General features: G+C 37.4%; 1 protein-coding gene across 4 annotated transcripts in view; it reads left to right on the plus strand.

Moving 5' to 3' along the window:
- Positions 1 to 16,383, plus strand: part of RNASEH2B (ribonuclease H2 subunit B) — a 41,963-nt gene that overhangs the window by 15,844 nt on the left and 9,736 nt on the right. For 3 of the 4 annotated variants that reach the window (XM_058018631.1, XM_058018628.1, XM_058018630.1), the window contains exons 4-9: positions 506 to 582; positions 3,143 to 3,263; positions 8,465 to 8,529; positions 9,742 to 9,847; positions 12,972 to 13,050; positions 13,832 to 13,874. In XM_058018631.1, coding sequence (XP_057874614.1) covers positions 506 to 582; positions 3,143 to 3,263; positions 8,465 to 8,529; positions 9,742 to 9,847; positions 12,972 to 13,050; positions 13,832 to 13,874 — 491 coding nt within the window. The remainder of the gene's footprint in view (positions 1 to 505; positions 583 to 3,142; positions 3,264 to 8,464; positions 8,530 to 9,741; positions 9,848 to 12,971; positions 13,051 to 13,831; positions 13,875 to 16,383) is intronic. The other variant, XM_058018629.1, reaches the window with a different exon arrangement.

A 16,383-nucleotide genomic window follows, 5' to 3' on the forward strand; every position in this document is an offset into this window, starting at 1 on the left:
CATGTATTCTGATCTAAGTTTATTTTGTTCCATTAGGAGACTGCATCAGATATTCCCTTTGCAGATTAAGGCAGCTCTCCCTTAACTAGCCCTTGAAATTCTTTCTTGTCCTGCCTGTCTCTTCTGCCAGTGTTACCTTGCCCAGTGTTAGAGGTGGAGTATTGCTGAATATCTCTGGTGTACCAATCCAATTTCTGTTGCCCCCAAATCTGCCAACAGTGGGCAGCTTCAATGTTGCTTGTTTTAATACAGTCCAGAAAAAAAGGCAAAACTCAGACTACACAAAGCAGAAGTCCTGAAGTGGAGTATGTGCTTTGGTTTGGTAGGCTAGAGAACTGAATTATCTCTGTATTTTTAATATGAATTTACAAATACTATTTTTCTGTTTTATTCAAATATTGGGATACTTACTAAAAAAAATTCTATTCACACTCCTAAAAAACATCCTAAAGCCCCAAAAAGTCAATATATTGTGGAAGCTTACTTTTCCTTATCTGTCACCTAGATGGGCGGCTGCTGTTTGTTACACCAATGGACCCCTTGTTTCTGATACTTTACTACCTCATAAAGGCAGACAAAGAGGTAAGCCTGCTTTATTTTTTCTTCTGGAATTCTCAGGAGAAAACATTATTTCTGACTTCAGTTCTGCAGAAGTTATGTTAATTTTACAAAGAGTGGCTTCCATAATAGTGGAAATTTAATTTGCTTTTAAAGCAGTATTATCTTAATACCTAGAAGTACTTTTGTTTCCATCAAGTTTTTTGGTTGGTGAATTATGCTACAGGAGTCAGCTTTCAATCTCAACAAGCACTAATCACCTTCTTTTTTTTAGAGAAGAGAATCTCTTTTGTCTTTTTGTGAGAGCCTGTCCCAGAACTATTGAATTTAAAATGCTGACATGTCATCAGATCAAAACAAACCTAGTGCCCTTTCTGAGGCATCAGTAAAATGGTTATTTTGGGAAAGAAGGGGGGAAAAAAAAGAAATATTTGGATGCTGTGGAGGAGGAAGGAGGAACATTTTTGTGGCAGTTTGAACTTGAAAGGAAACAACAACATTTGTAGAGATGCCATATCATAGAACAGCAGTGGGATGATTGAGTATCCAAATGTTGGATAATTAAAAAAATGGGTTCATTGATTTATAGTTGGTGTAAACCTCACTTAAATTTCTGAAATGTATCGAAAGTTGTAGGCAAATTTTCTGATATTTTTTAATAAGGAGCCTGTGAACAAAGGGGCACAAAATAAAATTGAAATGCTGATTTTTGTTGGGTTTTTTTGCTTGTTTGTTTTGTTTTGTGGAGACAATGCACTTTATGCATCCTCAGACTTTTTTGCTCTAAAGAATTTCTACAAGGTTGTTTGCTATTTTCTGCTTTAGATTGCAAGTGGACAGTGCAGGAGAACAAATTATTTATGGTGAAGATATAAAGTCTGCCTATACTTTTGTAATAGTAACTTACTGTTCTGTCATTATTTTTAATTATTTAAGGTATAGGGTGTGCAGATATATTCTGCATTTCAGTAGTCAGGTTGGTCATCAGAAAAGGCCATCCCACAAGTAGTTCAGTTTGTTCCCTGGGTGCTGCACTCTGAATTCATCATTCTTTTGAAAGCTTTATACCAAACTTAAATTAGGGAAGTAGTAAATCTCTCTTTATGTGAGGCGGTGTTGAGGTAGCCTGAGTAAAGGACAGCTACTGCTGCTGTTTCTGTCCATGGGAAGAGTCCTGTGCTGCCATTCACTTTTTCAGTACATTGTTTTCTAGGTTTTCTGGTTTTTCTAGGCCAGGTGTGATGCCAGATAAATGCATAGAGCTGTTGTGGGTCCTAAAAAAGGGCAAATGCTTTGCTGCAGCACCTTGCCTAAGTTAGTGTATTCTGCAGTCTTGTGGCAAGGTTAGCCTGAATGCAGCGCAGTCACTTCCAGCTTGAATAATGGATATCACTGGATATCATAGAATCATCCTTTGCACTGTCCTTTGATTTTGATAGTGTGATGCAGGATTGCTTTGTGTGTCTCTGAACAGAGCCATCTCCTATACAGCACCTTTCTTGGCTTAGGCTCTGTGCCCATACATGAGGTAAATGCAGCTGTCATGCTTTGGGACACAGGCAGGTCAGTTATCTGTAAGAAAGAGCTTATTGCAGTTCTATTTTTTTGTGCAGTTTTATTTTAAATTCCTTTTGCCATGGTTATTGTGCCTTTTCCCTTTTAAGGAGAAGAAACCCTCTAAATATTTTCTTGGTTCTGCTTTTTTTTTTGTTTCTTTGGGACTTTTTTTCTTGTTTTTATTGTGTTTTAACAATAGGTGGTTACTTTTATTAAGCCTCTGAGTGTCTAGCAAGAGAATTAATTAATAATGAAAACAGTATACCCCAAGTGGGTTTTTTCATGCTGACCAGTATAATGAGTTCAGCCTTGGCTGCAGAGACCACGCACTCTCTAAGCATGAGAAGTTCACAGAGTCTTTGTACTGATGCACTAAAGGATCTTTCCAAAGGGAAGGTTGCCAGTTGTGCCAAACCATGCTGAATGATTATGCATTGTTTGGCAATGGCAAAATTTGTTTGATGGTTCTGTCATGTGTGGGGCTATTTAAGTTGTGCCAAAATCACTTTATATCCCTACTCTGGCCAAACTGGAATTGACTTTGCAGAGGTGAAAGGTTAATACTGTGTTCCAGAAGCTGCCCTGCTCCTTTGAGATGTATCTTTGTGGAAGAAAAAGCAAAATTTGAATGGAAGTTATGACACTGGGTTTAATCCAACAGGTTTAGGTCTAAAACACTATTGGCACACACTGACTACTGTGTCTTATGTCATCTTCCAAAAAATCCTGCTGTACTTCACATTAGTTTCTCCCTGTGTTGTTTTAAATTTGGCCTTTTAAGTGCAGTGTTTGAAGAGTTCAGCATTTTGCAGGTATTTACTGGTCTGAAATAAATATTTATAACTTGCTTTGTAATCAGTTTCTGAATGTGTCATGTGTTACCATTCAAAATACGATCTTCTTTAAATCCTTTATTTTAAAGCTATGGCCATTGCATGCATATATATTTATATACATATGTGTAGTGTGTATATATGTGTCTTAACATTTAAGTAATGCTTTTGTAATCCCTTTGATGTATTTTCAGCAGCAAGGAAAGTTCCAGCCACTTGATCAAGTTGTGCTAGACTCAGAATACCCTAGCTGCCCACTGCTGCTGAAGTGTGCAGATGTTAAACAGTACATACAGCACGTAACAGAAGAAAAAGGTGAAAAAATGGGGTGGGAGGGGAGGGAGGACAAATAAAAAAAGACTCAATTTGTTAGTGTCACCTCATTACAAGATAGATTTAAATATTGTTTTTTGCTTTACCAAACAACTGAAGTGCTGGACACAGCTGTACTTTGAAAACAGAAGCTTAGGCTTAGAGCTTGTCATTACAGTCTTGTGAATAGAAATATGTGGATCTCAGATTATCTGCTGCAAGTCTGAAAATCTCATGGAGTTTTGTTGCTAGGTGTCATACAAATGATAAACCAATCACAGCTGGCTGTTGATGTTATTGTATATGTTGTGAAGTCCTTTGACTTGGATCAGAATCTTAAATCTCTCTCAATTCTCTGTTTAGTGTAGGATGGTCTGGCATGGAAAAGGTCCATTTTACTTTTTTCATCCTTTGTCACAAACAATTAAAAAATAAGTCAATAAAAGCTGGAGAAGAATGAATATGTTGCTGAGAAAGGAGAACACAAATTTTCTGGCTTTGCATAATTTAGTGTTGTGGGTTTAAGTTTAAAGGCATAATAGTTTTAAAATACAAAAAAATTATTGAGATGCATGAGTATATGAATGAGAAAACTCAAATGGAAAAAGTTAGCAAGCTATCAATTCTTTACATAGTTTCCTCAGCCTTTGCTCAGAATTCCCTTTGGTGTGGGAGCTTTCATTTTATTTAAGGACAATATATGCTTTCTAGGGAAGGGACAGGAGCATATCATAATTTTTGTAGGTTTGCAGATACGCAAAATGTGCAAGACCTCGGTTTTTATATTCAGTCCTTTGAATAGCATTCTACTTAAGCTTGCTAACTCCCTGATAGGGAATGGAGATTTCCCTACATGCACATGGAGACCTACAGGAGAACATACAGGAATCTTTTGCACCACCAAATGCAAAAGTCGTAAGCTGTCTGATTCTTATGCACCAGAGCTGCTCCAAGGAGTTGAGATTTAAGTTAAAAGATAGATTGAAAGCTACAAACATTAAGAATTTGCTTTCATGAAGCAAGCTGACCCTTATCATTGATACACACACACATATATATATATATATATATATATATATATATATATATATATATATATATATATATATAAGAAGAAATATTTTGATCATCTACAGATAAATGGGACGTGGCTAAGAAAAGGTGATGAAAAAATAGTGTCTGCTAAGTAAAAGACCAGACCTCCTTCTAACTGTATAGAACATTAAGGTGTTTGTGAGGGCTGGAAGCTGTAAGTTAATTTAATGAACAAGTTTAAGTATTTTGGGCTTTTTATGGTGCATGTGCAGTAGGGTAGGGAAGTTGCACTTGAACTCCAGGGCAGGACATGTTTCTGTTGAAAATGCTCACTTTCACAAGGGAGCAGAAAATCTAGGTAGTAAGGCTGTTGTCACATTCTGTTTGGGACTGGAGTAGTTGGAATTATGAGCTTCCATAAATACATAACTGTGGAGTAATATTACTATTCCTCCTGCATTTCCAAAAGAGCCTACAGAAACATTTAGTTACATTTTATATAATTTTGGACCAAACAATCTTTTTCTTTGGGTGAGTTCTGACTTTTGAGAAGGCTTCTCTAGGACAGCTGAAAAGCAAAACCCTTTTTGCCTTCTCATGAAGTGACAAGTATTTCCATTAAAAAGTATTTTTAAGTTTTCAGGCAATTGCTTGCCCTACAACTTGTGTAAGATGGGATATGTAGCCAGGGTGAGAGAAGAGCATAGGAACTTAGGACAAGGTCTGGATGATTTTTTTTGAAGGGCCACTTCCTCCAAACAGCAGCACAGCCTTTGGGCAGTATTTATGTTCCCAAAACAAAACTTTCTTAAAAATTGTTTGCTATAGACAAGGTCTTGTGTCTTGGTCTAACTTCTGTATCCATTCTGATACTGTATTTGCAGTTATTATCCGTCTGGGAGCATCCTCCCATAAAGTGTATTCTGTTAGACAGTAGTGAAGATGCTTCTCTGCTTGTTTTTTTTTCCATTTTAAGTAATGCTTTATGTACACCCGTAAGTTAGTGTCATTTTGCCAGCAAATTGTATTAGCTGTTAAAGGTGTGTTCAGCTCCTGGGTTTTGTTTTGAAATGTGAAGTCAATTATGCTTTTGTCATAAAAGCTGTACACACACACATCAGCTTTATGTGATGTTCTTGGATTTTCCCAGGCATGTACCTGCATGTACATTCTACTTCTTTTCTTGTTCAGGTTTGGATTGGGTTACAGTGGAGCTTGTTCTTAGAATTTCTTTCTTTTTATAGAACACCAAGAGTACTGTTATGCAACAAACCCCTTGGCACTTCCTTGCCTGTCATGCACACACCACCTTTCTGTTTAATCCACTTCTATGTGTTTCATATTCTCATGTCTTTTATTGCTTGTAAAAAATACCAGCATTATGACTTCAGGTACTCACTCTTTTCTGGCTCTTAAGAGCTGTTGTCCACTTTGTAGCCTTTCTCATTTTAGGAGTAGAGCATTAGGGCAAGAAATACCAGTTGCGTTAAGGCTTCTGCAGCTCTGTTCTGCTTGACAGAACTTAACAACATAATTATTTCACTCTTCATTTAGTCTTAAGACTTTTAACATCTGTCTAAGAAATTCTTACCCCAGAGCACTCACAGTTTACACTTACTGAATTAGCAGAAAATCCACCTTCCCTGGCCTCATTCTTGAAGGGCACTGAAAATTCATTTAGTTGAATTAAATTCTGAATTACCCGCTTTAGTAGTTCTGGAAAGGGTGTGCTACAGCTCACTAAGTCTGGGTGAGGAAGGTTGTTTGCTAATAAATTTTGACGTTGGATTGAATGTACAGTAGAGAGGGTTTAAGAAAGGGTTATGAATTCCAGTTCTAGAGTGTTACTCTTTGTTTCATTTTGCGAGGCAAAAGCTGCACTATGATCTTGTCTGATGTGATTAACATGAAGAGCCAAGAAAACTTACCTGATTAGAAGAACTAAATAATATTGCCAAGCTTGTATTCCCAGGAGGTAGGAAAAAAGGGGCCCTATAAGTTTCAGAGTTATGGAAAACACTGAGAAAATGGATTTTAAAATGTGCTTTAGGCAGTTTGCTCAACAATACATCAGGGAAACTTCCAAGTCTACATAGCGATTACCCGATCACTGAACATATTATTTAATTGTAGAACCACTTATATTCCATCTGTATTTCTCAAACCCAATCTTTCCAGATGTCTCAGACCAGTTTTATAGGCACCAGACACATTAGGGAACAAAAGGCTTTCCAATATATACTCATATTATCAAACGTAGTCACTAACTCTCACCAATATCAAATGTGCATCACATGTTAAATCCACGTTCCAATATTGAATCCTTTTGTCAGCAGTTTGTGACTTTCATAACTCACTTTAATTCTTCAGAGGTCTCAAATATTGTCAGTTTCTAGGGTTTAATAGTCAAAACTGTCAAGCACACAAAATATTTTCAAACAAAGTGATCTCTGAAGGGTTCAGTGTAATTATTTTTCACATGTTTTAATGAAAATGGCTTCACAGTTCCACATTTCCTTTCCCTGAGTCACTCTGAATCATGCTGTTGTGGGGGAGTCTGCCTGGGAATCCAGACTAGAATTACTTTTCAGCATGGGTTGGGGGATGGTGCCCAGAGGATGTCCCTTCCTCGAACTTTCATAGATAAGAGAGGAATCCATGAATTGTACTCACTGTGCTTGAACCCAAACCACGTTAGCCCTTTGAGAAGCAGGTTCAGGTATCCAGAGTTTCTCCATTTTCTGTTCCTTTTCTTTCAGAGCCATTTAGAAGCTTCTAAGTCCTAAAGCCTACAGCCAGCAATGTCGCAGCTAATTGTTTTACCTGCAGCTCATCATTAAACAAAGTGTACATTAGTGTATTTTTTTCATTTTTGCTCTGAAGAATTTTTGTATTTTGCTATTATACAACTATTGAGAGAGATTTAAACTTTTATCTTGCAAGCAGCTTTCCTTGACCTCTCCATAGCCCCTGCCATGCATGCAGAAAGAGCACATAATAGTTCACTGTTTGTGTGCAATTTGGAAGAGCCAAGATAAACCCCAAAGAAGGAAATGCTGAAGGAATCATAAATAATATGTTGTTGTTTGCCAGGGGAGAAGGAAAATCCATGAAATGAGTGTTGGACTATGACACTGTATCAGTAAATGACGTGAAACAGATGTAGGTATTTATGGGAATGGTATACAGGAGATCAAAACTTATTGAAATACCTGTTAAAGAAAAGGACTGAAACAGCAGGCTCCAAAATCTCCTGTGAAAGCTTATTAGGCATCTGATTCCATTTCCCAAATGTAGCTTTCTGTGAGTTAATACTGAATTTTTATACTGAAATTTCCCTGAGCCTTTGTAATTTTCTCTTTTGCCTGGATGTTTAGAACTGATGTATCTCCAGATCACCTGTGAATGGCAAGTGCTCATGATGCCCTCGTTATCACAGGGGAAGCACTCTCCAGAATTCTTATATCATCAAGTTAATTTGTGTTGCTCCATAAATCATGAGTGAATCATGTACTTCCTCCCACAAGGAGTGAGTTTCACTATTTTGGATTCTGTGTTTTCTTTTAACATTTTATTGAATTATGTAAAAGGGGGATAGAAGTAAAAATCCTGTTTTAGTCACTCTGACATGAGAGAGGAGAACTGATAGGGAAAGGGTTTATAGAAGAGGTGGATGGTTTAGCTTCAGTAACCAACTCTGTCCTGGTCCCTTACTAGGTGCTGAAATCCAGTACATAAAGATTTAAGATAATCTGTTGTTTAAAAAAAATAATTGTGGAACCAACATTTTGTGTTATGAGATACGTAGTTAAAATCACCAGTCTGGTGACACAGGGCAGTGAAGGTGAAGTGAAACTACAAGGACTTGAGAAGAATCTTGGTGAATAAGAGAACTCAAGATTGCACATAAATAAATAAAATCTGTGCTTTGCTGGATTAGGTCCTAATTAAAGAACTGTCAGATTGTCCAGACTTGTTCATATCAGCTCAGTCTGTTTATTTTTTTTATTTTGCTTCCAATATTTTTTAAACTTTTTGCCCTGATATCAAACATGTGCAAGATGCAAATTAACTTTTATATTCTATCTACAAGTTAAAAGATTTTAAAGGTATTGAAAATGCAATCCAAACCAGGCATGACATTTTTCCCCTTGCTTGTTTTTTCTCAGAGATTGGCAGTCAGAAATTCCACAAATACAGCCAGGAGAAGACACTGAAGTGGTTAAAGAAAAAGGTATTGTGTTTCACTTTTGCTTTAAAAATTGCTATATGTTTAAAATGGAAATGCTTTTTAGTTTGTCTACATTTGCATTGGAGCTATGTGCTGTGCCTCAGTTCAAGGTATGTGTTCTGTCCAAGAAGGACAGACATCACAGTAAAGTTGCTCCACTTGGGAATGTGATCAGGTGTTAGAGATATTAACAAGCTTGTTGCATTTCTCTTTTTGATGGGACTGGTCATGAAAGGGGCTTATATGGGGTGTGAGTAGGAAGAAGAAGCTGTCAGCTTATTGCTGTGGGCTTTGCATAAGGTGAGGGGCTTGCTTTTGCTTTGTCCCTTTCATAGATGGGCTAGAGGAGAGTTTTAATTGTTAAGTTTCTAAATTCTGCTGTGCTTTGAAGCTAGACAGAACTGCCTTGGTTTTGTGCTGCAAATGTGTTTCCTGAAGTTTTGGCAGAGTTCACTCAGAATGGTCCTGGTTTGGTTGCTATTATCCTGATCCAATCATGCTTGTAGAGCTTGCCAGAAATAAACTAGTGTTAAAGCTAAGCTTGATGGGGTCTTTGTTTCGGTGTAAAGAAAGTGAATTTCATTTGACTCATGCACATGTGCCCTTAACATGATGCCGCTCTATAGAAAAAGAGGTTGTGCATCACATGATGAGGAGGCCTTGTCATTTAAATTAATCAATACAAGCACAAAATCTGGTCCACTTTCTGCAGTGATGAGGTGTGGGAATGAATACCTATTTTGCAGTGATTACCTGAATATTTACGTGTGAACAGGTACCTGTTTTTGTTGTTGAAAATACCTTCATCTGACAGTTCTCTCTCTGTTGGATCTAGCACATCAGTGCCCTGTAGAGTCTTTAATCTTTGATTTCCACCAGGACTGCCTTTGCCATCCTGCTGAGCTCAGGAGTGTTCTCTGAGCAGGTGTATTTCTCACCTGTATAATCATGGCTGTTGAGTCTGAGTAGCTCAGCTCATCTTAGGGTGCTGCAAAAGTGGTGCTGTGTTGCCAAGGCAACATGTTCAAAGACATGCTAGTTTCTTTGGGTTTTTTGAGCTCATCTGCTAGTCATTACAAACGTATATTAAATTTCACCACAGTCCATAACTTGAGTGTTTTATATGCTTGAAACAAAATTACAAGAGCTTTGTCACTGCATTAACATGTGCATAACAATATTGATACAGGCATTTCATTCTTTGGTTTTCTGTAGGTTAATCAAACAGTGAAAGCACTTAAAAGCAACAATATATCAGTAGGTGAAAGGGTGCTTGCAAGTACATTTATCAACAGTAAACAGATCACTGATGCTCAGGAAGGTAAGAAAACTAAACATCATAATGAATTCCATTTTTGTGAAGTCACATATGTAGAGATAAAACACATGATTAGAAACTAAAATATATTGAAATTGACCTTTGCAGTAAATTTATGCCCTGAACAGAAAATTCCATATAAGTTGCGACTCTGTGCCTTGGCTTTTCCAAGTTCTTTGCTATATTCATCAGATGACAATGTAATTAACAATTACAATGGTCTCAGCTGGGATTCTCTTAGCTTCTTCACAGTTCAAGGAGGAAACATTTTTCTCAGTGAAATACTTGCTGAAGTGCTTTGCTGAACTGAGACTGTGTTAAAGAATAGGACACATATTTATAATGTATATGAGTCCCAACCAGTAAGTGTGTCTGTATTAGAACATGCTTCTTTTCATTAATATTTTTATTAGGATGCATGAAGTATTCGCATTCATAGCATTCTTCAAAATGGTGAAGAGATCTTAGGAAGTCATGGTCACAGAGAAAAGGCTCCTCGTCCAAACATTACTTTATGCAACAAATGTACAAGTTGGATGACTTTTGTGGGTGCACTGGCATTTTTCCATCCTCAACCCACTACAAATGCACAAATGTGTAATTATTAAGGGCAAAATTTTGATAATATGTGTATTAAATTATAACAGTCCTGTTACCAAAAAGTCTCATAGGATCCTGTTTGCTTCTATTCACTATTTTGCTGGGGAGGGCAATGTCCTGAATGTTACTGACACCAAATTGTGTAAAAAACCTGAAAATGGACTCAGAATAAAAAACCTGAAAATGGACTCAGAATAAAATCTTCAAATGTTAATGAAAATTAAGAACAGTTTAGAGCAAGATGAACCAAGACAAATTGTTTCTTATTACAAAGACAGTCAGAAGTCTTCATGCTATTGAAAATCAAGAAGAAACAAAGCAGCTTGCTCACAAAGTGGAAAATTAGTTACCAAGTCATGATATCAAAAGAAACAACATAAAGGAGATTTACAAGGCAAATAGACAATTTTATAGAACAGAGATTGTAATATATCGTTTTTAAAAAGAGACAAAATTGCAAAAGTTGTGACTTTAACTTCACAGTAGCTTTTCACCTTTTTCCCAACCCCCACTCTTTTAAAGAAAGGGGAAAGTGTCCTGGCAACAACCATCTTGACTATGGTTAAATACTTTTTCTCTGAAATTTATAATTAAATATTTCATCTGCAGTGGGTTTTTTTCCACCCTGCTCTTTATCTGTAGTGACATGATTATAGTAGTATTTTTAAAAACCTTGGGTTTTCATATTTGAGAGAGCAGCATTGAAATTGGGAATACTGAGGTCTAGAGTAAGTGAGTTTTGGAGGTAGTCCCACTGTATGTGGCAAGGTGTATGACAGGAAGTCAAATGGGCATTTCTCAACACTTATTTCTAGTAAGACTCATTTTCTTGTCTGATTTTCACTGCTGTGACAGTGCAATTTATTTCTGTACAGAATTGTTTTCATTGGGGTATTATGAAATTTCAGCACCTTAAAAATAGATGGGTATATGTAGTTAGCTTCTACAGATGTTGTAGGGCAAAAATAGGGGAGGATATAATGAGAGCAAATAGGGAAGTAGGGGAGGTTTATCATATGGGACTTGACTATTTCATTCAGAAGACAAAGAAGGGGAATGTGCAATATTCCTAATGTTTGATGAAAGATTAATTACAAAGATAGGCTGGTGTAAGAACACAGACTCCATAGGAGGCAAATAGTGGTATTTTTTAATTAGTAAAGGAAGATAGTGAAGATTACTTCAAGTCAGAAATGCAAAGGGAATGTGTTTTGTATTTAGTATGAAATAATAGCAGTTGATTTGGACTCACCATTCAGTGTCATAATGCAAAGAGCAAAATGATTGGCATATTTTTCTTAAGCAGTAAATTGGACATATTAAGTGCTGAGGTGAAATTGTCTTGGGTTGGAATTATTTCATATTGTCTCCTGATCCCAAAGTAGGCTTAGAGAGTGAAAAAACTTTGATGAATCTAGGCAGTGAAGGAAGGAGAAGTGCTGATAGATGATAGTAGGAATTTATTATCAGTTCAACTGAAATGCGTATGCTGCTGTCAGTTTGTTAATGCTTTCTCCTTCAATGCCAGTTTGCATTGGGCTTTTCAAGTTAAAAAAATAGAAAATGGGGAAAAAAAAAAAATTATCTCTGGCACTGAAGTAATAGCTCTTTGCCGCCTTAAGGTGGGTATGCCATGTGCTTCTGAACTCTCTAAGTGTGGAGGCAAATGACCAGATAAACTGGCCTGTTGGAGTTGGAATTCAGAAGGGAGATTTTAGCTTAATATCTGCCTGGCAAATGCTTCCTGTGCATGGGTGCAGTTACTCCCTAGCAGCCTCAACAACAGCAAGTTTAAAAAATCCAGCCCATGATCAGTAAATGCTTGTGAAGAACGTGACCGGAAAAGATCTGGTTTAGGACTTTGTGTTATAAAAGGGTCACTTTTTTTCCTCAGTCTCTCAGAAGAACATTTATAGCAGGAGTGCCCTGTACTGAAAACAGCTTCTAGTAGTTCATATTTCCACAGATAATTATCCTGTCTTGCCAGTGATGTTTAGATAGGCCTTGGCATTTTGTATAAAGTACTGAAAATTAAGTACAAGACTTTGAAATAGACTCATTGTCTCATCTAATTGTTTTCAGTTGAAGCCAGAAAATGTTCTTTAGTACTGAAGCCCTTGCCAAATAATTGTAAGATCCAGATGGTTTAAAATTAATGATTGCATGTTCTGTTGACTCAGCTTTTTACTTTTGCAGGTTTTTAAAATTTAATTTCTTCGGAAAAATACACGATATCTAGTACTCTCAGAAAGTGAACAGCTTTTGTAAAGTACATGCAGCAGATATTAATAACATGTGCTGACAAAGTGAGTGTAGTAAGTCTTTACTTTTTAAATAAACCTACGAGTGTCATATAACATAAACTACTCAAGGCAGAGAAGCATCACAGTGTATCCATTAGAAGTCTGTTGTGAGTGATTCAACCTTGTGCCTCATGGTAGCACATGCAACATGGCTAAAGCAATGTGACTTTGTAACATGAATGTTCTTTTTCTCCTCCTCCCCACTCCTTGACCTCTTCCTGAAGACTATGTACGGTATGCCCATGGGTTAATATCAGAGTATATTCCTGAAGATCTGAGTAAGGAGTTGTTAAAATACTTGGGGTAAGTATTGTTCCAGCTGGCTTATAGCTTTACATGGCATGGATTAATGTCCATTTGGTCATTTCTGTTGAATACTGAGATTTGTTCATCAAGGCAGTGCAGTGAATGACACAATGAAATTATATTTGCCACACTTGAAACGTGATTTTTCAAATGTGGACTATAGGTTATTTTTTGGCTTTCCTGTGGTGTTAAGGACTGTGAGCTGGGGGAGATGTAATGTTAAAGTCGGATATGTCTGTTACCACTGTTGCCTGATGAAACCCTGAGTAATGTATCCTGTTTGAAAGCAAGTGGGAGGAAAATCCAAAAGAACAGTTTGTCCAGAATTGTCAAGCACAAACAGCAGAGCCAGAAATTGAGTCTTCATCCCCCCTCCTCTTTTCTTTTCCCTACTCACTCAATGCTGCTTGTGTTTGACTTATTTATCTCACCTGTGTTAGTTTGTATTTAAATCTGGAAGGTGAGCCAAATCCTTATCCTGGTGTTCCCTGCCAGCAGCAGACTTGGCTTGGATCATCACTGGGACTCTGCACCTACTCATCAGTTCAGTTTTGCTCAAAGGCTTCTGTTATGGTGGCCTTTGGAAAAGTGTGCAATTTGCAGCCTGAAGCCCCATAGTTTCATAAGTCAGAAATACAGTCCATGAGCTGCTTTTTTTTGCAAGTGCTTGCCATGTGTGAGTAGCTGGTAACCAAAGCAGCATTCATAAAGATTTCCAAACTTTAGATTGTGCAATTCATCTCTCTTAATTTTTAATTTAAAATATTTTGTTCTGCAGGCTCCCAGAACTTAGAAGCCCAGCACCAGAGCCACCAGTGAAGGTAGGAGAACATTAAGATATTGATAGATGTGTTGTAAGTTAATTTTTCTGAGTTATTATTAAAACTGGACCAGAACAAGCACTGGGTACAATACATTAAGTAAGGTGGCCTTGTGAAAAGCCAGTCTGAAACAAGCTCAAGAAATTTACCAGGGAACTCATATTTTTAATAAGGAATATTTTGGTTGGTTTTCCTGCTTAAAAAGGGGAGGGAAAAAGACATATTTTATGGTTTTGGTCAGCAGTCTTTTTCATACGTGTTTTGCTTATTTAGTTTTATTGAGGTTGATGGGACAATATGACCTCATAGGTTTTCTTTCATATATAATTTATGAGGACCCTGAAAGGGACCTCCTGGGTCATGGATTCCCAGACAACCATGTTGAATAATCTCTCATACACTGACCATTCTTCACTGTAAGTCTCATTAGGATTTTTTATTTCCATTACTTCTCTTGGAAGAGTGTTCTGTAACCTCATTCCTCTGATGCTCAGAAACCTTTCTGTAAATTCCACCTTGAATTTATTCATGGCCAATTTATTCCCCTGCCCTTTTGTGCTAACTTTATCATTGTTTTTTGAAATTGAAATGGCTCCTTTCCCTCCCTAACATTAGTTCTTTCAATGTGTAAAGGGAAAACATATATGCTTTGTGTTTTCATTTTGAGAAGCCAATTTGGTTGTGTGAGATGGGTTCTCCATTCCCTCATTGTGGAAACATTTCTTTACACCTATTCCAAGATGAATTCAATTGTTTCAAAGCAGGTGACCAGAAAAATGTGTAATTATTTCTGATAAAACCTTTACTCATACAATATGATGGCATTCTTCCCTTCTTGTCTTAACTAGAAATACTTGGTCCCATTACAGACTAGAATCCCATTTCCCTCTGTTGGTGTGTGATCAGATAACTCTCTGTTGTGCTGTGAATAGTTAAGACACACAGTTGGTTTGTTTTTTTCCACTGCAGTTTCTACTTGATCAGTTCTCAGATTTACAAGAAATTCAAGCAGTTAGTTTCTGTGTACATGACCTTTTGCTTCTTCTGTACATTTAATCTGGTTTTAATGTTTCCAGTCTTGAAGGTTCCCTGACTTTTTTACACAGTGTTAAAAGGTCTTTAGGTGTTCATAATGCTACTCAGTGGTGTACATTTGGCAAATGATAGCATTGTATTATTATCTTTAATTAGTAATTAACTAGTAATCTCCATCTGATCCAATGGCATCCCTTTCTACATTATTTGCCTTTGTTTCCCTTTTCCCCAGTTTCTCACCTACCTTAAACTTCTTATGCAGTATTTGTTTTCTGTAATTTCAGCTGCTTAAGTGGCACCATGTCAAGTCCTCTGGCAATCCCTCACATTCTGTCGCCAGAAAATGTGTTATATTTGAGAAAATAAAGGCAACTTAGTAGGCATTACCTTGTTTTGATTTTAGGCTGAGACATACTGAGAGCATTGGAGTTGTTCATCCTGGAGAAGAGAAGGCTCCAGGGAGATCTCAGAGCACCTTCCAGTACCTTAAGGGGGCTACAGGAGAGCTGGCAAGAAACTTTTTACAAGGGCATGTGGTGACAGGACAAGGGGCAATGACCTTAAGCTGAGAGTGTAGGTTTAAATTAGATGTGAAGGTGGTGAGGCAGTGGAACAGGCTGCCCAGACATGTGAACTCCCATCCCTGGCAGTGTTCAAGGCCAGGCTGGATGGGGCTCTGTGCCACCTGGTCTAGTTGAAGGTGTTCGTGCCCATGGCAGGAGGGTTGGAATTAGATGATCTTAGGTCCCTTCAAACCCAAACCCCCTCTATGATTCTGTGTTTCATTTACTCTTCAATTATTCTTCCTTCTTTCACTTTTTTCCCCACTCTCTTCTCCTGAGTCCTACTATCACTTTTTCTCCCTTCTTATATTAAAGATGGGTCTGTGGCTATTCTGCACTATGGTCCCTTCCTGACAGAATATACACCAGGTTCTGGCTCTCATCTTGTAGCTTCTGATGCGGTCTTCCAACTAGATCAGCACACTGAGTTTTACTTCTGTCTTGAATAGAGTGATTTCTATTCTCTCTTCTGTCCCTGTGTTTAACCTCTTCATTTTTATTGAAAATGATTTACTGAGGCAAAAGAGTTCTTCCATTTTGGGTCCACACATAGGTTAACTTTAATATCTATCCAATCCCTACAGTACAGCAGCTTCACTTTCTCTTTTTTAATTCCCTTTTTGCCTCTGTGGCTAAACAACCTTGTACTGTTTGTTTTAATTTCCTTTTCAAGGTCTAACTCAGCTTGACTTTTTGGCAGTTCTCACTTAGTCCCAGGATTACCTGACCCCTAAACCAATCTTTTTTTTTTTTAAATATTTCCTTTCCCCCAGTCTTTTTCTCCCCCATTCATTAGAGACTTCTGCTTACACCTAGTGTCAGTTGGATTTTTTGGAGGATGAATGGGGGATGGTGGAATGTGTGTGCATCTGTGTGAGCAAGGAGCCACATTTATAGTGTTTAGTCTGAAA

Source organism: Melospiza georgiana, chromosome 2 (genome assembly GCF_028018845.1).
Source record: "Melospiza georgiana isolate bMelGeo1 chromosome 2, bMelGeo1.pri, whole genome shotgun sequence".
Lineage (NCBI taxonomy): Eukaryota > Metazoa > Chordata > Aves > Passeriformes > Passerellidae > Melospiza > Melospiza georgiana.